The 21823-nt window shown below is 37.6% G+C and overlaps 1 protein-coding gene across 7 annotated transcripts in view; it reads left to right on the top strand.

Moving 5' to 3' along the window:
- TET1 (tet methylcytosine dioxygenase 1) overlaps positions 1–19581 on the top strand; it is an 86759-nt gene extending 67178 nt beyond the window's left edge. For 5 of the 7 annotated variants that reach the window (XM_064513652.1, XM_064513649.1, XM_064513651.1 and 2 more), the window contains 2 exons: positions 2705–3044; positions 8662–19581. In XM_064513652.1, coding sequence (XP_064369722.1) covers positions 2705–3044; positions 8662–9803 — 1482 coding nt within the window. In that variant the 3' untranslated portion in view covers positions 9804–19581. The other 2 variants (XM_064513655.1, XM_064513654.1) reach the window with 2 other exon arrangements.
- The last annotated feature ends 2242 nt before the right edge of the window (positions 19582–21823 follow it).

Here is a 21823-nt window from a genome sequence, read left to right as displayed (position 1 = left end):
CTCTGAACAGTCCTTCGGGCTTCTTGTTTTAAAGGGGATGGTGGTTTTGTGACACTCCCTTGGAACTAAAATAAGCTGTCTTTCCACTGATACGAGCTGTGTTTTTCCCTCTGCTTCTGTGTTTCCCAATGGGTCAAGCGCTGCAAAACTGTAGAGCTAATCTACCTTTGCCCTATTATAAGTCAGATGAAAAGATTATTAAAAGCAGTCAGTTTTTAAGAGAAAATCTCTGACTTTATAGAAAAGAATAAATCTAATAACTGTACAAGATTAGGTTTTCATATACGTGTCTATTGAAACGTGGGAAAATTCACAGGTGTAAACTGGATGAGCCTCTTGATTTTTCAAAATTAACAAACATTATGGATTAAATCTTCAACATACAGACCTACTCTTCGGAGTAGTGCGTGAGTCCAACCAGGTACAGTTTGGACAGAATATTTTAAAGACGAGAGTCCTGCCATTTCTGTGGAAAATGCGTGAGAGATAGGTGCCTATGTGCTTATTCTGTTATTTTTGTTGTTTAAATCAGACGGGGGGGAGTATGTGCTGGGTTTTGTACAAAAATGAGCGTTATGTGCCAGTGCTCCCTGTCCGTTCTAGTCTCTTCTCCCCTCCTTTCTGAACGATTTGCCATCTGCTGGCACATTTCAATGAGACACCCCTAGACATGTAGGAACTGCATTACTTTGGAGATTTTAACCTCTCTTGGAAAGTTTTGTGGAACGTAGCTGCTGAGGGAGGGAAACGGGTGCGAGCTGGTGCCCCCGCTGAGGAGGGGGCAGGCAGGGCCGCGCTGCGACTGCTCCCGGCCGCAGCCCCGGGCCGGTGAGCGCCCGCCCTGCCGCCCGCCGGCTCTCGCCCGGGGAGCTGGTTGGCGGGGCGTGAAGGGAGCAGAGGACGGTGTCGGGGCTGGGAGCGGGGTGCGCGGGACAGAGAAGTCCATAGGAAACCAGGCTTCGTTTGCTGCTCATGGAACAACTTGTTGTTTTTTCTAAATCCTCCCCCTAGTCAAAAGGCTGCCCAGTAGAGGTAAGTGCGCATGGATCAAGCACATCAGTAAATGCTCTTCTTTGGCTTCTAATTGCCCCTTCACCTTCCCAAGAGCCCTTCTCGTGATGCTTTTTAAAACACCACCTGAAAAGCTCCTCTCCTTTGTCTGTGCCCCTTAAATTTTCTCCTTTTGCTGCTCTGCAACTGTCAAGCTTTGCATACAGCTATTTATAAATCCTTAACTCCCTTATTTATTTAGGACTTTTAGTTTGTGATTCTGTAATTATATTATTCTGGAAATAATTTCGTGATGCCTTTATGTGGAAGCTGTGCTATAAAATAAAATTTGTTTGTTTTCCCTAAATTACATTATTATTCTCCCCTGGAATGTTAGGCACGGTGACAAGAGTCTGGAAAATTGGATTAACTGTTTCATGATCGGCATCACATACAACCTACACAATGATGGAATGATAATGTGTCCATTTAGGGAGTATCATTACATCTTTGGATGGTGCTCAAATTGCTGTATGTGTGTAGTTAATAATTCCCAGTGAAATAGAAGCTTAACTAAGCCATGATAATAATGCATGGTTTTCTAGTAATGTAGTATCTTTTTAAAGAACTAGTAGTCTCTTTTGAATGTAATCAATAGAACCATTAATGGTGTGATTATTCATGTAGCTGATCATAATGTAAAACCATAGCCATCCCTTGGAAAGCACAGTATGCAACCAGATAAATGCTGTCTGTTCTGAGAAAGTTATTTCATCCCTAGGAAACAAGCATACTGATGCTTCCAGCCCTTGTTTTAGGGTGAATGTTTAATGTTAGTAATGGCTGGACCTCCAGAAGTTCTGAAAATCAAAGTACTATAAAGGTCCAGCAGTAATTTGGAAACATTATAAGAAGAATTAATGAATGCCAAAGTTTTGATGTTTTTTTACATTTCTGATGTGTCTTTATCGAACTGGATCTAACCAGCTTTCTCCTCCCGACTGCAGTCTCTTACAGCAGCATATAATTTCATAAGAGAAAGTAGGTCAGTGGCCTAAGAGAGACCAGGCTGAGCCTCATGATTTCATTACAGCAGGCAGGCAGAGTTGGGGAAGAGTGTTAATTTAAGAAAAGTGTATATAGAGAGACAGAAAGTTAGAGTTGAGATTTGCTTAAAATATAGAGCAATGTGAATAACTGTAGGGGTGGGGTTTTTTTGGTTGCCAAAACAGAAAAAAAATAGTTCCATGTCTCAGGAAACTTCTTGTTCAACCCAAGATAAAATATTTTCATTTGTTTTTCAGGAGTTTTTTTTTTAACTTCTTAAAACGTAATCTGAGCATCAAATATATTTTAAAAAACACACAAAAAAATCAAAATGGTTAGGAATTCCCAGTATATTTCCAGCTGAAATTACTTACTGAGTTTGGTATATATTTGTAGATAGTATGAGTTGACCCACAGTTGCATTTTTCCTGAACAAGGAGTCTGTCCAAGATACATTCCTAGATTTTATTCTTCAGGTGCCAGTTATTTATTTCTGCATTGTAAATCAAACAAAATATTTGTCAGATGTTTCCATTTGAAAGATGTATAACATTCAGACCACAAAATATGAGACAGCAATTAAGTCTAGGATGAATGCTTAAATATTTAAATAATCATTGTATTTTATGTATGTGGCTGTATTTGTAAATGCTTCTGTTCTTGCCAGGTCTGTACGTTAACCAAGGAAGATAACCGGAGAGTGGGGGTGATTCCAAGTGATGAGCAGCTCCATGTGTTACCTCTTTACAAAATTTCACAAACAGATGAATTCGGCACTGAAGAGGGCTTGGAAGCCAAGATAAAGGCTGGGGCAATACAGGTGCTTACAGCTTTTCCCCGAGAAGTACGAATGTTAGCTGAGCCTCTTAGAGCTACAAAGAAAAAGAAACCAGACACGAGGAGGACCCCGACCGAAAAGCAGATGTTAATAGATAAAAAATACTCAACACCAGTGAAGCTGAAAACTGAAGCACCAGAAAATCTTAGCAACACGTTACATTGTTTAGGTGAGTGGTGCTTATTGAATTCTGCCAGTCTCTTCTGATACTTTATTGTGTTTTATTCAGGTGCAGGGAAAGAAGAACTCCTCAGTATTCATTCTTATGAAATATTTGCATATTCTGCTTTTCAGGAGCTAATGAACAAGTCATTGTAGTCATTATCCTCTCTTGGCACAGGAGAAAACAGGTGATCACCCAAAAATAAGTTCATGGTGTTACGTTAGTAACAGTAGATAATGATATTGCACCAATGAAATATTTTCAAGTTCCCTTCTTCTAATAAATAATGGCAGTAGGAGGATCTTGAAATATTATTGTAGGAATATTTCTCTAAATAGCAGGCTTGAATTTCTACCATTGAAAGTAAAAGAACTGTATCATCCACTTGCCATGAAAGGTAATGGCTTTCTGAGAAACTGTGCAAGTCAACTATGTATAACACATAACTATAATAAGACAATTTTCTTACTTCTGATTCTTCAGTGTCATAGACATCGCTGCAAAGCAAGCAATTTGCAAAAAGCAGGGTTTTATCTAATAAGATGGTACTTCTCAGATTCTCCCTTGAAGTGTTATAAGCAAGGGGGAGAAAGGTGGAATCTGACAGTAGCTAGGTTACAAGTATGCCATATTTTTCTGTGTTATAAGATGATGGCTGTGGCCACAGAGTCTTTTGCAACAATTACCTGTTCTTGCAATGTAGAGTCGTTACTTGACTGAGCTGTGCAGAGTTGCTTTAGATTCATGATACTGTATCTGAGATCAGATTTTGGACCATTAATTTCAGAACAGAGGATAAAACTCATCTGGGGGACTTTGCAGCAATAAAAAGTAGAAAGGGAGGAAGAGGAGGATGAAACTATGGAATAAAAACTGTGATTAGAGGGGAGAAAATAAATTAATGGTATTAAAACATAGACTATGTGCCTTTTGGAAAGCATAGTGGAAAATCAGCCAGCCAGCATGGTGTAATTTTGAATTTTGTTTCATGAGAGATACCCAGATACATGTGATAGATTTAAGAGGAGAAATGAATGTAAAAGAATGCCTGCATTTTAGGAAAAAAATATCGCAGTATTGCAAAACAAAAAGTCCATCTGAAATGCATTTTTGTAATTTGTACTCAGCACTTTGCTTTAACTCAGTAAAGGCATCAGGGCAGCAAATAAACTTTGAATACAACAAGATGGAATAGGAACAAGAAAAGTGGTAGTATTGACCCCCTTAGGAAATGAGATGGTCATTCAGCCTGTATGCAAGTTTAGAAGACACAGTACAGGCTGTGAAACAACTCTAAAAGCACTCCCCCCGCTGAGGAGGACATGCCGCAATAACTGTGAAGCAGTGATTAATAACTTCCAGAGTGTGCAGGGCGGGCTGGAAGCCCTGGCATCCTTAGAGGCCTCTGGCTGGGGAAGGAGTTCTGGCACGGTGTAATCTCATTAGAAAATTCTTCTGAAACACTGAAACAGAATTATGAACTGCCTACTGCAACATGACGTGGAAGTTACAAATGAGCAGGGCTTCTGTATTTGAAAACCATACCTTTAAGGAATAGTATGATACCCTGAGTTTTCCTGTATGCTTTGGGAACATAGGACTTTATGTTGAAATTCCTTGAGCATGTGAAAATAATAAAATAACTGCATTATCAAGCCATCTTATATAATTCATTTGGACTTCATATATTTTTTAAAGTAATTTTTAAAGGCCACTAGTAAAAATAAGTCACAGAGTGAGAAGGAAATACTCGCATGAGTAAGAAGTTATTCAGAGATTAAAAAATAAGATACAAATACAAATATTTAGCTTTTATCATAGAAGTTTTGAAAGTGGATCCCCTAAGATTCTGCAGGTGATCATGTGGTGTTGATGCCATTATTTGTGACTTGAAAAAACATGTGAACACTGTTAGCCCCAGATTTGCAGGTGGCATAAATGGCCACGGAATTATGGAAACAATTTTTAAAGAGGCCTCAGTAACTGGGCAGCAGCGGCAGAGGAAATACGGGTTTGGAAAAGCGCGAGGTGGTGTGCGTTGCATGAGATGAATAGCGAAGCATTTCTGCACACCCTTCATGTGCCTACTGCAGCCCTGCAGGACACTCCCTGCATGTCAGTGTAAAGCCCTCAGCACACTGCTGCCGCCCTGCCCCCACACCCTGACCCACGGTAAAATATAAAGGTCTGTAAATAATGGACCTGGAATACTGCAGCATTATACGTGTACAAACGCTTTTTTGCTGTTGAAGGGGATGAGTCGTTGGTCAGTCCTTTCCGTTCTGCCAGTGGCAGATACCATTTTAATCCTGAGAAATGAAAAATTTTAGTCTAGCTGAGATAATGAGGCTGAATATGAACACAAAATCAAAAGGCTTGTGAGAGAGAGGAGGTGAAACTAGACCATCCGGTCGTCACTCCTGAAGGTAAACTGGAGAAAACAATTTATTTAAATCACTATTCCTTTATATTAATAGTGACATTCAATTCTGGTCACACCATTGAAACATTAGAGACAGAAGGGTTTGAAAAATAGATAATGAAAACAAATAAAGGATAGAAAAACTCATTATGGGAAGATACTGGCTGTATAGTTTTAGGTAGGTGATGAATAAAGAGAGTACTGATAGAGGTACATCAAACAAGCCAGACACTGCTATTAATTTTCTCCTAATACAAGAACAAAAGACCATTCAGCTACATAGAAAGATTTCACATCAGCTGGAAAGGAGGAAATACTGATGTACGGTATATGCAGTGTGTAGTACTCAGTTTACTGATGAGGATGATTTCAGAGTATTGCTTTTGCTTTTTAAATACTAAAAAGAATATGGAGAATGTGCAGTTGTATGAGCTAAGATGACAATTGTATGCAAGGGGTACAACCTGTCATGCTTTAGGCCGTGTGAGTCGCGCTCCTTGGAGTAGGCTCAGAGGATTATGAAGGAATCGCGAGGCTGGTTATTCCGTATTGTCCATCGCACAGATTTAGTATCTTCTCTTGAGAGATACCTGACCATTACTATATATTCAGAGCCATTACTCTATCCCCCTTAAAAGAGTCCTTGGACCCACCTGTCTTCATCACATTGAGGACACGAAATTGAAAAGTGATAAAAGAGGACTGCTCTGTGTTTTTATGTTGCTGCAAAGATGGTGTTGAGGAGGGCTGTTTTAGTGCTGAAGACAGATTAAGTCTGCTCCTCAGCCATGGGTACATGAAGAACTGGTTTGAGTACTGGCTGTCAAGTCCTCTCTAGAACACTGGATATTACGAAGGGCTATTTGTCATGTACCTTTATCAACAGTGAGCAGCACAACGCTTAATTTTTACATTTGTGATAATACTGAGAGCGCTTGAAATCCTAAATTGCTATGAAATACATTAAAGGTAGAGGCCTTACATCTTTCCTTACATGTGGAAAGGTTATTTTTTGTCTCCCTAAATACTCTATCCATATGGCTGGCAGCAACTCTTGGCCTGTACAGAACCAGCAGTGAGCCACCAACTTAGAGCCAGTTTTTGAGCTGGCCTCTGAGCAGCTGGGCCGAAGCGGAGCAGTGCACGAGCCACCAGATCCCGATGGAGTCGCACCAGGTTGCGTTTGAACAGGAGGTATTCTTGGGGAATGATGCCGTCTTATCTGAACCGTTGCAGACTTCTCTCATACATTTCTCTCATGTTAACTTCTCATGTTACCTTCTGTTTGTTAACATCTGTAATATTTTTATCATAAGATTAAATGAAAGCCAGAGGAAGTTATGATTATTTTCAAAGGAATGTGTAGCTTTTTACCAGACCAGATATATATTTGCTTTTATATATATCTCTCTAATACATATATAGGTAGAAAATGTTAATTTCTTAATGTAGTTTCAGTGTGTCCAGCTGGGTGTTTAGCTGGCGTGTGCTGACCAGTGATTGAGAATAGCAAAGAGACATGAAATTCTTTCTCACAAGAGGACACGTAGTCACAATTGAAATGTACATTTGTTTCTCCTCTTAATTTTATAGTGGCAGGTGCCATTTGAATTGCCATATTTTCACTTCTGTAATCCACAGATGATAGGTTAAACCAGCACTAAAACCAGTCGGATTCAGCAGTAGTGTGAATTACGTGTATGTAATTAAAACAAACTGTCTCCCCAGAGTTCCTTCCCTGCTCCCCCCTGCCACAGCCCCTTGTGCCTCTGCGTCCTTGTCCCGCTTCCTCCCCTCGGCCAGCGGCGCTGCCGCCCTGATCTCTGCTCCGTCGCCCCACGGAGCAGGTTGCTTCTGGCGAGAGGTGGGGGGGTTGCTGGAGCCACAGCCATTGCGAGAGTGCTGTGGGTTGTGTAAAGACTTATTCCCAGAGAATATAGGTTTCTCTTTCAGAGATGATGGAAAATGCGATTTTCAATTGCTGTTTCAAATCTTTTAGGAAGAAGGCATCAGTCTGGGTTTTTTTCGTAATTCAATGACTTTATGTTTTGAGTTTGATTTCATAGAAGAGGTCTTTAAAAGAGTTGATGCAGTTTTCTTCTGTCCCTGCATAATTTCAGTATTTGTGTAGTAACTGTATTACATGTCTAAAATTTATCCTGGTTTGCTTTTCTCTTACTCCTGTTGAAAGAATGTTTTTTAATACATAACTATTTATATACTACTATAAGAGAGAATACAAAAGAGAATAGTTCCTCTATATTCAGTATTAATTCAAGCAGTTTAACAGTCTGTGTGTTTATGGACAGAGCCAGTCTTTCATGAGAATATGTAAGAGTTCTCTGTGGGGTGCTAGTTGGCCAGCAAAAGAGACGTAAAGCAATTTTAGGGCCTGATGCAAAGGCAGCCGGGGGTCAGTGGAGTTCTTTCCCGTTACTTCAGTGGGCTCTAGCTGAAACTCATCCATGACAAGAACGAGCCATCCGAGGGGACTCTTCCATAAAAGCGCCCAGTTGCAGTGTCGCCAGGACTAGGAACTGATCAGGGAGCTGACATAAGCTTGAACCAAGTATGCTTTCAGGAAGATTTGAAATAATCAAGGTTTGGCAATTAGATAAGAGAAAGAGCCAAATCACGTGTTGCAGGTTTGTAGAAATGGATTTACCTTGAGTACGTTGCCAGTAATTTTTTTTAATTCTGAGAAGTTACTTGCTAATGCACAGATCATTGTAATTCAGTATTTCTTTTGTGAGATGGACATGATCTATAAATGTACTTTTTTCTTCAATCATAATTTCGGATAAGGCTGTCAAGAATTTTGATTGTTTTGCAGGCTTAATTTCAGAAAGCCAAACTTTCATCAATTAATGTAAAATCTTCTATGTAGGGCTGTGTGAATCTGGACTGAGTACTTATTTGATTTTATTTATTTTATTCATCCCTCTGTGAAATACCTTTCTATTTTATATACCACCACTGAGCAGTCTGACTGGAAAAGGTTAAGGCACTAATTCAGCAAGGTAATTAACATACTACTTTAAGTCATTAAAATATTCATAAAAATATGAAATTACCATTTTGAAAAAATTAGAGTTGTAATTATATCTCATATTAGAAAACAATTATGAAAATATTGTAAATGGTATATTTTATTAACTAAGCGAGGAAAAATACTTACACTTTGGTGTGCATTTTTTTTAGGGAACAAAACAGATGCTTTAAAACCTGGAATAAAAATGGAGACTTCCGATCACCTCTATGCCATGAAACATACTTCAAACACTACTAAAAATTGCTCTTTATTAAAACAGTATACGGCTTCCTCCCCTTTTAAGGTGGATAGTTTACATCCGTATTCATCATTAGCACATAAGCCTGACATAGCAGCAGTGACAAATATTCAACAAGATTTTTCAGTTCCCTACGGGTATTTTGAATGCAGTAGTAAGCAACCTCACGTGACACCTTATATTAATTGTAAGAACTTTGATGTGTCGGTCAAAGATTATACTGGAATTTTGCTGAATGATAAGGTGAATGGTGTGCCACCAATTCTTCCAGATGTCACTGCTTCAGGCCCCCCAGCCCATAAAGACCCCCTGCCCAGTATACTTGAACATCAGCCCGACAAACAGAATTGTCAGCTTCAGTTAGACAATTCTCCTTCTTCACAGATGATCAGCTCTTGTGATTTGTCAGTACCGCTAAACTCTCCAGCAAAGGACGCAGTCGGAAACGAAGCTGACTGTTCTCACGGATGCCCCGTGGAAAAGGGTAGCTCCCATCAGGAACAGATGTGTGACTTTGACTGTGCTGATGAAAAGCAAAACAGTGCACTGGGACAACCGACTGATTCTGAAGAAAAAGCTGAGGAACTGTGGTCAGACAGTGAGCACAATTTTTTGGATGACGATATTGGTGGTGTTGCTGTGGCACCTTCTCATGGTTCTATCTTAATTGAATGTGCAAGACGGGAACTCCATGCTACCACACCTATTAAAAAACCCAACCGAAATCATCCCACACGAATTTCTTTAGTTTTCTACCAACACAAAAATTTAAATGAGCCAAAACATGGTTTAGCGATGTGGGAAGCAAAGATGGCTGAGAGGGCAAAAGAGAAAGAAAAAGAAGCAGAAAGATTAGGAACGGAAAATACTGAACTAAACTCTAGCAGCAGGAAAACAAAGCAAACCAGTGAAAACAGAGAGATTTTTTATGAAGACAATGAGTTCAACCAAATTCCATCACGCAGAGCATTAACAGTAACTAAAGATAATGTAATAACAGTATCTTCTTACGCCCTCACACGAGTTGCAGGGCCTTATAACCATTGGGCATAGGTTTTAGTATCAAATGCCTCCTCTTGGTGCAGTGTTACACAGTGTTTCTTTAAGGTGCTGTTAAAGAACAAGTCTCATGTCGTTTACTATTTGTTCATCTCAACCATTTTAAGGCTGAGGTAAAAAAAAAAGGGGGGGGGAATTTCTTCTTAAACTGTGACTTTAACATTTGGTGGTGCTCAAGCACATTTTAAGCAAAAAAAGAAAAAAAGTTGTATAGTTTTAATACATTCTAAAAAAAGACTTTGTTTAGGTTATTAACCTTGATTGAATCATTCAGTTTATTACCTTTAGGAATTTATATTTTGGTGCTTTAAATCAAGTCTGTTTACTACAAAAATCATTTATAGGGATTTTAACAGGTTCACATTTTATGGTGTTAAATCAAGTTATACAGTAATAGCTCTACACAGCTCTTGGTGCTTAACCACATCAAACAGTTAAAAATAAATAAGCTGAATTATTACTTCATGGTGCCATTGCTTTAACAACTTCCAACCATTGCTATATAGTCCAAATTGCAGATAAATCTTTTAGAAAACCAATGAATTTTTTTTCTCTTTAGATTTGTCATTATGTATGAAATGAAATTATTGGTAATGATGGCTGGAAGTTGTTTTTAAGCTGTAAATATATATTTTAAAAGCACTTTCTATTTTTAAAATTAACTTGAAATAGTATAGTATAAGGATCATATTGTCTAAGGTTTGTGCATACTCTACAGAAGAAATCATTTTATTCTTGCTGTGTAGAGTTCCATATTGTTACAGCTGCAGTACGTATGCTAATAGCATATATGATTGTTTTTAGACTTGCCCTTTTTCATTGAAGATTTTATGTTACATATAAACAACCATTATAAAATACAGAAACTTTTATTATTTGTAAGTGATAATACAAATATGAAATTAAGAAACATCTTGTCAATACATGTGTTGCTATTGGAAGTTAGAAGTATTATTTGTTTTTTAAAGGCAGCATTCGTTATGATTTATTTGAGCAATAAGTGCTTAAGTCTCATTCATTTGGAGCATTTTAAGTTATATGACAACCAAATGTTCCTAATGCCTCAGGGGTAGGATTGTTTTGGGATAAAAAATACCCCCTAGAGTTGCCTTATTCTCTTCTGAAAAAAATAATTAATACTAATTTGGAAAAAATACAAAACAAGTGTTGGAAAAGTAAGAAATTTCTAACATTTAACGGCAAATTTGTAGTTGAGAATAACCCCTCTGTAATGTTCACCAGCTAAGGCTTTCTAAATTCGAACAGTTTTTTACAAAAATGTTTTGTAAAAGTTTTAACTGATTTATACATTTCATGTAGAAAGGGTTGTTGTATTCTTCATTCCAAACATTTGACGTTTATGTTCTCCGTTTCTGTTGAAAAAGTGACATATCATGAAATGAATATTTGTGAAACCAGAGGAAAAACAGACACTCCATTACTTTCAAATACTGTAGCATCCCACTCTTCTCTCTGATTCTCCTCTCCTATGTATTTCTTTTTTAAACTTATTTATTTAAACAAATTACCAAATGACAGCGTTAGCTAAGGACTGACCTCATCCTGCACCTTCTTCCATGCAAACACAGTTCTGCTTAACTGTACCTGTCCCGTCGGAGGCAGGAGGCCTGCTCGAGCGGGGACTCCTCTCGTGACTGAGAGCTGCAGGATCAGGCCCAGAGACGAAGCTGTACCTTAATTATGCCTTGGGATCCTCCCCGGCTGGGTGGCCCATGGGTATAATGAGGTTGGAGTTTTCCAGTGTGAAAATATACTAATAATATACTTGATAATATTATAAGTAGTGGTGCTGTAACAAAGGAATATGAAATATCTAGATCCGCTTTATTTAAAACCTAGACAAGGTGCTTTTTTCTTGAAAAGCTGAGCTGTAATCATTATATTTACAGTTTCGGTACGAAAATTAGATGAGTTGTATTTTTAACACATAGTGCCAGTTAGGACCTTGGTGCTACACATACTTAAATACGGCCCTAGATCAATGAGATTATTGTCCTGTATAAATGTATACAAGTGTAGTGCTTGCAGGAGCCAGGTCAGGTCTGGAGTAGCAATCATGGTGTAACGATCTTGGATTCAATTCTACAGATTCCTGTTAAAATTAACAAAAATGTCGATGGCAAAGGGTGGCGGAATTGAACCCATTCTTTGTATCTTACCTATTTTAAGTAAAATTTGTAAAACCGGGTATGCTGCAAATTTTAGTTCAAAGCTTAATATTAGTTCAAATAGAGGATATGAAGGGATTGTAAATAATAATAAAACAAAACCAATATTATGCCATCCTTTTGTACCAGCAGTTTTATGCTTCTTGACTATGTAATATACAGTATACATCAAATCATTATGGTATTTTGTGTGCCTTAGATTTCCATTTTAAAACTTGTATATTTTTGGTGAGCCTAAGATTAGTAAGAATTCCAGCTGTCCATACAGTAAGTAGTACTGTACGTTCTCTAGCTGTTCCATTAATGTATTTACTATCTGAAACCCCTTGTCCTACATCATGAGAAATCATTTACAGGAAGGAATAGTTTATTGTTTTCACTGATAGTGCTGATAGCTTTAGCTTGTATAATGCAAACTGAAAAATCATTTCTCATTCAGCACTCCTATGTGAATAACAGTTTTTCTACACAAAATTAGTAAGTCACAGAGCCATCTCTTTACCTTTTAAGATGTTCCGAGCATTGAAGTGGATCATTTTTACTTGAATCTTCCCCTGCAAAGGTCCATCTTTAACATACGTATGACTGGAGCCTTCAAGATAAAAATGTTCCATTGAAAAACCAGCAGCTTCCCTCAAAGAACTGAGAAACGGAATAGGTGCATACAAAAGGATACCTCCTAACATAGCCCCTGGCAAGTCACCTCTCAAGTGACTGCATCAGTAAGTCCAGGTCTACCTTATTTGAAATGGAAATTTTAAAAGAGAAAAATATATCTTAACATAATAGTAATGTTATTAACTGGTAGGTGCTAAAGCTCGCAGTTACTCCTCTATTAGAGAATACTTTACATGAGAAAAATACATCATCTGTACAACAAAATATCATTTGCGGTGCTCTTTCCTTGACTGTCTTTTACCTAGCTATTTTTTCAAAGCGTATCTAACAGGCAGGTTAGCTGGCCACTCTGTCTCCTGGTGTGGCCCATAGCAGGAAGCTAGTATTTTCTATTACTGTACTGCGGTATAGAAAATACAACTATTTACTGTTTTTTTACAACTGTGTGCTATTTATTGTAACATTTCAGAGTATTTATCAGTCTTGTACACAAAATTATATTTGAGTTTGAGTAAGGTTATCATTTGATAACAATACTTGCCTCTCAACAGTCGCAAATTTGTGGGTGTATTGCTTTCTGGCCCACACAGCCACTCTGTAACTCGCTCTTACCCCTTAACAAAGTCCTTCCAGGATGGCCAGGTCAGAAACTGGATCCAAAATTAAGGTGGCTGCAAAGGGCTAGGTCAGACCAACATATTTTACGTGGTTTCTAACAGCTGGCATTATGCTCTCAGTGAAAAAACAGTAGGTGGATACAGGTGTGGGCTGATGATGGGATGTAGCTGTCCTTGTACTTTTTCACAGTACCCTCGCAAAAACTGTCCTGATCCAGCATGGGACACCTGCGCTTACTGATTTGTAACACGCTGTCTTGTATTACAGAAAGCAACAACAACTATAAAATGTTTTTGTCACAAGACCCAAAATGTTTTTAAAGAACTCACAATTACTTGTGACTTGCTGGCTGTAACAGTTGTATTCAGATTTTCCTGTAAGGACTTTCTAAGCTAACTCTTATTTAGGAATAACTGCTGTTAGAAGTCCTTATCTGAGCTATGACAGTGCTTCTCTATATGTAAAGCAGGAAATAACTGTAGTATCTTAAGCAACATTTTATGTTAAGCATGGGTAAATGGCAACTTCTTTACTAGTTAGGATTACTTGTAACATACAGCAGCTTTCTTTCTTAAAAGATCTTTTTAACATCATTGCAGTATTACGCTAAATTCAGTGAGTTAAATTTGGGTCCTGTTTACATTGCTGCAGCCCTGTTGACTGCAATGTGCTAATTTATCAAGCTTTCATGCAATTTTCTTATTTAACTGGCTGGATACTGATACTGTTGACCAAAGTTTGTGCCTACTCAGACGCTAGCAACCCTGCCACAATTAATAGGGCTTGCAAGGACAGAAGGAGAGAGATTTGGAATAAAAGTTCTTGTGCTTTTGGTTAAATACAGAGGTTAATGGGTAATATTGCTGGTAGCCATGACTAAGTGATTCAAGGTCTGTAGAAAGGTGTAATATCTTCACTAGAAGTTTTAAGGCATGCAAAACCATTGGGTCTATTTCACACCCATTTCAGGCTTATATTCTTGACACCTTTTTTAGTTTTTCTTATTCAATGGGTTGCTCAACAAGAAAGAGATTTTATGGAAACAAACGAATAAAACTCTATCTGCATGTTTTATATTTAAAATGTAAGGTTCAAACTGCCCTTAATCTCCTATGAAAATTATCTCTCTTTGAAATTAGCTTCTTATTTCAAGTGGTCATCAGCTTTCTAATCTACTTTTTTTTTATATATGACTTTTCTCAATTTTTGACAGAAATCCTGTAATCTCTATGCACACAGGAAGAAATAACCACACCCTCAAATACATGAAAAACTAAATTGCATGTCCACTTCCACACTTTTTATACATAACAGCAATGTATTCATGCAGTGTTAAATGAACACTCTTTCAGCTTCGTGGTGGTCATTAAACTTCTTCACCAGCAAGATCGCTGTGACATATCTTCCATAAAATTGTCAGTGTGTTTTATTTCTCACATATGGAAGATGTCTGCCTGTGCCCCATGATGCTATATATCTTCTGATCTTAAATAATAAAATTAGAGATGAGGAACAGTCCAATCACACATGGAAACATTCTTTGGGTTTCTTCTTAACTTTGTCAGGTGGTAATCTGACTTTCAGGAGGAAGCGTGGAGGGAGTCCCTTTCCACTGTAGAGAAAACGTCCACTGCTTATTGTGACACCACGGTACTGGACTGCAGTGTCTGTGTCACAGCATTGTGTCCCAGTGGTGAGGGTGTGTCATCATGTCACACAGCCATGGATATATGTGCAAAGTCATCTGTTTCCTTTAGTTCCTTTGAGGACAGTCATGTTTCCTCTGTTCTCTGTGTGCATATACTGGTTTCTTTTAAAAAAAAAAAAAAAAAGTGGTCACCTTTTCTTTACTCTGTGTAAACAAGGTAGCAAGCACTGCTGTCATCACCAGTGTGCTCATTCTTCCCAGGGTCAAGATGCAGAATGTGGAAAGCTAATCAGACACAAAGCGTTAATAAGTTACAAAGCTGTGAAGGGTACGGTTGGCTTTTGAGCCAGCCTTCTCTGTATACATTCATGGTTGCTGGGGTATTTCTTTTCTATTGACATTTTTCTTTGGTACATCTTATTTTAAATACATAAGTCTTTTTAATTAAGTCCATGACACATTTGTGGCCGCCTTTGATCTTAGAGTGGCCAGTGTCAGACGTTCTGAAGATGTGCCTACTTAGTGTTTTTGTGGCTTCAGTGTCTTCTGGAATTATCTGATATCGTAGTCAGACAGTTTTCACAGGTGCTTTAGGTTGTCCTTCAGTACGTTGCTGCAAAAGTATAATTACATAAAGGGAAGAGATTTATACTTGAGGTTTTCTCAAAGACGAAACATTATTAACAGTAATACTTAATCAGGCACCAAGATACACAGATCACTTATTTCTTCTAAAGAGTGATTTAAAACATATTTCATGTTTATTTTGTTGCCGCTATATTAAACATTTTTGGTTATTTCACAAGAGAGAGTTCAATTTTTAGTCATTTATATACTTGTTTCCTAAGTTATTAAGTCTTTATTCTCAATATAGCGCTGTATTATCTCCCTCAAGAACATTTAAATTTACTAGCCTCTATTAGCATGTATTGCTTTCTAATCCATAGAGATGACAGTGGTACTACAGCTACCTTTCTCAGTCTAAGGTGTCTTTATGGATCATCTCCTGTGGTTACTTACTTCAGCTGTCAGCACTGGGTTGTACTATAACCTGCTGCTGAACGCTTTGAACACTTATAACTACTCTACTCTGTAGATCTACTTTAGTACTCAGCAGTAGCAATATAGATGTCAGCCTACTTGTGAATTTTTTTTCTCTCAAACTGTCTCTGCTTTGTATGTAAATCAGCTAATCTTCATCTCAGGAATACCATTAAGAATTTATTATTCTTGTGACTCTTCCAAAATCTCTTTCTTTCAGTTATCTGTTATCTTTTAAACAGCAGTTCCTTGCTTCTTTTTTATGATTTTAATTCATGTTCTCCTATAGGGAGCCTAGTATATTACAGTTTGATAATTTTTCATTCTGAGAGAGGGACATTCATCATCTTTCATTATCAGTGTTTTCTTGTTTCTAAGTCCAATTAAAATATTTCCAATTAATTTTTTGAACTCGATGTAATTGTTAGACGCTGTTCTTATATCTGGAAGTAGCTGAATAAAAGACACTTTGCAATACTAGCAAAAACTGTCTGCTCACAGGCATGACTCTGCAGAGCTGAATATTTTTGCTTCTGTTGCAAGCATCTCTTTGTAATGCCCTCTCTTCTTTTGAATTACCCGATCAGTTTTGTTCAAATCCAGACATAAGACAGACTCTGTAGACCGTGCACAAGTACAAGAGCAGAAGTGTTTCATTGCATCTTCTGGTTATATCTCTGTGCAGAGATCAGCCATAGTCCCTGTGAGAAGCGCGAGTAGTGTGTAAGTTAAATGCCTTAACTGACATTGAACTGCTTGGAAAAAGAGTGGAAGAATGGAATTTTTTTTGTTCTTCCCCCGTAGCAGCAAGTGGAACTGATTGAGCTTGAGCAGAAAATAATTAAATATCATCTGCCTTTTATAAAAGGGTAGAGGAGTGCCAGCATCACTGTTTTCCTCTTTTTGAGATGCAAAGATGTTAGAATCCTTTTTTCACTCTAGTTCCCCATTTCATCCCGGTTTGCAGTGGCTAACCACATACTCTTAACTTTAGCTTTAAATGACACAAGATGCTTCTCAATGCTGTATCCTTAATTCTTCCCACAACAGCATCTATTCTCTTTTTTTTCTACTGGACCATTATACATGTCATTTTTGCCTCTGTATTTATATTAAAATGATAGAATCTTCCAACAGTGTAGTTGCAATGAATTCAAGATTGGGGTGCTAAACAAGTTATGTTAAGGTGACCTACCCTTGTTTGGTGTGACTGGTTGACTGCTATTCTCAACGCTTTGCACACCGTACCAGCTTTCCTTATAAAGTGGAAGGATGCAGGTTGTAGACCTCAAAAAAGTACACAGGTAAGAAGCAGGACAGATGTGGCAGTTAATCTACAGAGTTACCAGTTACAGTAGATGAACTGTATTCCAAAGAAGCGCTGTTGCATTGGAGCAAGGGAACTGTTAGTTTGACGTTCAGTATTGCAGTTGTTGCCACAGAACATTTTAATTACTGTTGTGGAAAGTTTTGTGAATTGAATGATTGATAAATATTTTACATGTATATCTGTATTTTTATTATAATATTGTAATGGAAAAAGGTCTAGGGTTTGGGTGTGTTTTTTTAAAATAAGAATAAAGGGCCTGATTCTCATTTATACTACTGTCCTTTGCATCACATTAAAAGGATAAAAGGGCCTTAACTGGATATCCATTTAGCTTACATCCTTTGGAATATCCCGTTACACTGATCATGGTATAAAAGGTCATTAGTATAAATGGGAACCGTAGCCAAAAGACTGATTTGTACAATCATCAGAAATCAATTTCATGATATCCCTACTGCACACACATTGGCCAGTAACATCCAAATTATTACTAGTTTAGAAATACAGGTTGAAAAGAAACTGGTCTGGTTTATTTTGTAACAGGTTATAAGTATTCATTTATATTGGCTGTGCTTCTTCCAACCTTGTCTACAAAGAGAATGTGGTAAAAGATTTGTACCTCAGATAATGTCCTGGCCAGAAATTAGCAGAATTGTGAATAATGTTAGTTCCAAGTCTGGGCAATCTTTCCTCAAATAATTACTTGCTTTTTTTCATTATTTGATCCCTTTTACTTGATCACATAAAATAGGGTTGTGAGAATCTACTTAGCTCCATTCTTTGCTGACTTAAGACCCAACAGGGTGTGCAGTACTCTGTGATGTTGCCACAGTGGGGTGAGTTTTGAGAGACATAGCTAAAAGCCAACACTTTCTGTCTGCCTTAATTGTGGTGATACTAGACAGTGAAAAAGTTGGCCCTGTTCTGTATGCTTGAGTCATGCAAAGCTTCCTTGCTGCCAATGGGTGCATTATGTGAGCATCAGGCCCCACTATATTCCAGTTATGAAATATTTCTCTTTCAAAAAAGAGAAAATAACATTTTTGACAAGAAACAAAATGCTTTATTTTCTTTCTTAACTTTATAAACTTTAGTGATACTGTAGAGCCTAATGAGAACAGATTTTATACTAACTTTGTGAATGCCAGTTGTGTGAATCCATGCAACTCAAAAGTCAGTGTCTGAACTTTGTGAGTCTCTGGTCCTCTAAATTAAAAATAACTGTAGGCCAGAAAAGCAAACCTGATATCCCAATATCATTAAAAGAGAGCCAGTTCTAACTAATCCAAATATTTAGACGCTTCAGGCTTTAAAAATTAATTATTCTAAGATTATTTGTTCAGTTTGGAAGAGGACAGCTCTTCATAATGTGACAGTGTTATACCAGGTCGTAAATGCTGTTCAAAACTTGTTATCGTAAGAAAGAACATTAATTTGTAAGGGCACACCATATTAAAATGCTATGGCTAATGAATTTTTCCCTGCTATAAAAAAATTAGATTAACAGTATGCCAAAGCAAACAACAAAACATCGCCAGGATTTTCTTTTTTTCTTCCTCTCTTTCTTGCTTTCTTTCTCCTTCTTTCTTTGGGATGCATTTGATATTTATTTTTGAGCTCTGAATTTGAGGTTTTGGACTATTTCCAGTTACCAACCTACTGTATTTAGATCTGGAACATGAAATAACTTTTTAAAGCAAAAGAAGTTTATGTACAGGGAGAAAAAAAAATCAGAAAGAAAAAGCACTTCATTATGTCACAGTATTTACAGGAGAAAGTATAAAAGTTACTTCCTTTCTTGAAAAATATTTGGGGCCTGATTCCCTCCTGGTTTAACTGAGCATAGCTTCATCAGGCTAATGGAGCTGTGAAGAGTTACACTAGCTGAGGAACTGAACCTTAAAATCTTCTTTGCAGACAAGGGAACCCTTACCAGCAGTACTTGAAGACTTGTGAGTTGTGACTGCATGTTACTTGAAAGATCTAATTAAGCTATGTTTTTTGGTGCAAGCAGTTGTTGTACATGATTTCATGTTTATGTAGCAAGATGCATTGAAATGTTGATACTAGTATTGAAACATACATGTAAAAATTGTTGTTGTGGAAATTGTCTGTTCTGTTCTATTTTTCTTGTGTGTCTCATCTGTTTAGAACGTAAACTTTCATTTTTTATTGTCCTAACTGAATAAGGCTAAATGAATACTGTAATTGAAAATATATTTTAAATCTTGTCATGAGTTTTTAAAAAGACTATTACAAATTGTATCATTCCTGATTACACAGAACTTTGTGGGTGGTTTTAAATAAATTTTATACTTCTATTTTGCACTTAGTCGTCTAATTTTTCTTTCCTGCATTTTTCCTTCTTGTAAAATGCTTTCAGAAATAAAAGAATGCTCTTTCCCAAAACAAACTGGATTCCTCCAAAACAAAGTCATGCTGAAGTAACTAGAGTTAGGACTGAAAATTTAAGCCAAGAGAGCCTGTACCAAACAACTTATAGCAAGGTTATGCCCTGGTTTATAATACAGAATACGATGTCACACAAATGTAGTAGAGCTTAGGACTGACCATTTAAAACCATTACATCATTTTAAATTTTAGATGGGAATTAAAAAATTAGTGATTCTAGACCTAGAAATAGTTTTGTTTTGCAGCATATCAGAGGGTACTGAAAACCTCACCAAAGAGATTCTAACAATAGCAAGAAGTTTTTCTAATAAAAAATACTGTATTTTCTAGATTCTGTATACTATGTTTATATTCTTTGCCCTGTAGTCAGTAAAACAGGTCTTCTTGTTAAGGGAAGAGTAAGACAAGTATTAATAAAGGTATTTTCAGCTTTTGAAACATTTCCTCTGCAAAAGTTTATGCTCTTATCACTAATAACCTTTGCTACATTTAGATATAGATTCATGAGTTAAGTTAGCCCTACAGGACTACAGTTTGGGCTTATCAAAGCCTGTGAGATTTGTGCAGTGGACAGGAATGGGCAGGGGCATGCAGCATTCAGCTACCCGATCCCGTGATGGCCAGTCCGCCTCTGCTTGCGTGCAGGGCTGAACTGTCCCAGGTGGAGCCTACAGCAGCAGAAGCAGTCGGAAAATTTGGAGCTTCATTTTCTTTTGACCGAAAGACCAAAATGTTTCTGAACATTCTTACGTGAAGTGTCTTCTTTTTCTACAAGCCCTGTTTGGCAGAGCAAGGTTATGGGGATCACTTACCGTGGCTTTTAATTCCCATCCAGTGGAAACAGTCCAGATTTTACTTGTTTCAAATGAGAGGGTACTTTTTTTTTTTTTCTGGAGACACAACAGACCTCAGCTCTGGTCAGCTTTCCTACGTAACATTTTAGTGCAGAACAACAATACTAGAGAGATTTCCTGTTCTTTAGATGTGACGGAAAGAAGGAAAACAACTCTTACTGCTCACTTTTGCTTTCCTCCCTTCTCCAGTAAATGCAATAGCAAAAGCTGTTTTTACAATAATCTTCCAAAAAACTGGAATCTCCTAGAAGGCAGGAAAATGCTACTACCCTCAGGCTCTAATAACTCCTTAGTAATATAAAATAAATTATGTGCACGTAGTCCCTGGGAACCAGATGTGGTAATCCAACGGGAAGGCCTTTACCCTTCCATGTCACTCACTGCTCTTTTAGAGGATAATCACGAATGGGTTTTACAGCGACTGATTTCCCAGCCCGCCCCAGGCCTTCTCTAAGCCGTGCTGTCAAAGCTTTCGGTGGAAGTACACGCTCCATAGCTCGCCATTGGGGTCAGTAACATGCAGCGCAGATGTCTAAGAGAGCATGCAGTCTCTAAATGGCACATAGAGAGTCGGGAGCAGACCCAAGAACATCATCTCCAGAAACAGCTATAAGCAGCAACATTTTCCAGGTCTTTGAGGTACTGGCAGCCAACTGCATCTTGCCTCCCCCTGAGGTTCCCACTGCCCAATCTGTTCCCGGTCAGAGCCACATTTCTCAACAGCCAATATTCTACTAAAACCTTTTCATATATTATAGAGTGTATTATTACATACAGAGATTTTAAAACACAGCTTCACCCATAACTTGCGGGAACAAAACCAAAGCAAAGTGATTGGCCCTACCATCCCTGAAAGTTTGCCAAACATTCATCTATCTCATATAGCTCAAGAACGGGAGGTAGCTTCAGTGCCTTTTCATGTTTTACAGTTCTCATATAAACTATAAGGTAATAGAATATTCATGTAATACAGCTGGTTGCTTTTACATTTTTAAGATGTATAACCTCAAATTGTAATATCTGTTAAAAACTGTATTAATTGTTACAACAGTTTAAACTGCAAGTTTGCAAACTTTTTGCTAGTGCTGCATCACACTGTTCAACAGTGCTCTAATACCTGGTAAAGATTAGGATAGCAGGGCATTATACTGAGGTTTAAGTGCTGTCAGATAATACTAACGGCAGTTTCTGTTGTTATATACTGTTGTCTGCCTGACTTATGTTTCATTTTTTATAAATATTCCTCTGGATAGCCCTATAGGATTACTCCTTAAAAAAGAATGCTACCCAATGCAAATGAGGTC

This window comes from Dromaius novaehollandiae, chromosome 6 (assembly GCF_036370855.1).
Source record: "Dromaius novaehollandiae isolate bDroNov1 chromosome 6, bDroNov1.hap1, whole genome shotgun sequence".
NCBI classification, from domain to species: domain Eukaryota; kingdom Metazoa; phylum Chordata; class Aves; order Casuariiformes; family Dromaiidae; genus Dromaius; species Dromaius novaehollandiae.
Note: the sequence above shows the minus strand (reverse complement) of the source record. Positions and strands in the feature narration are given on the sequence as shown.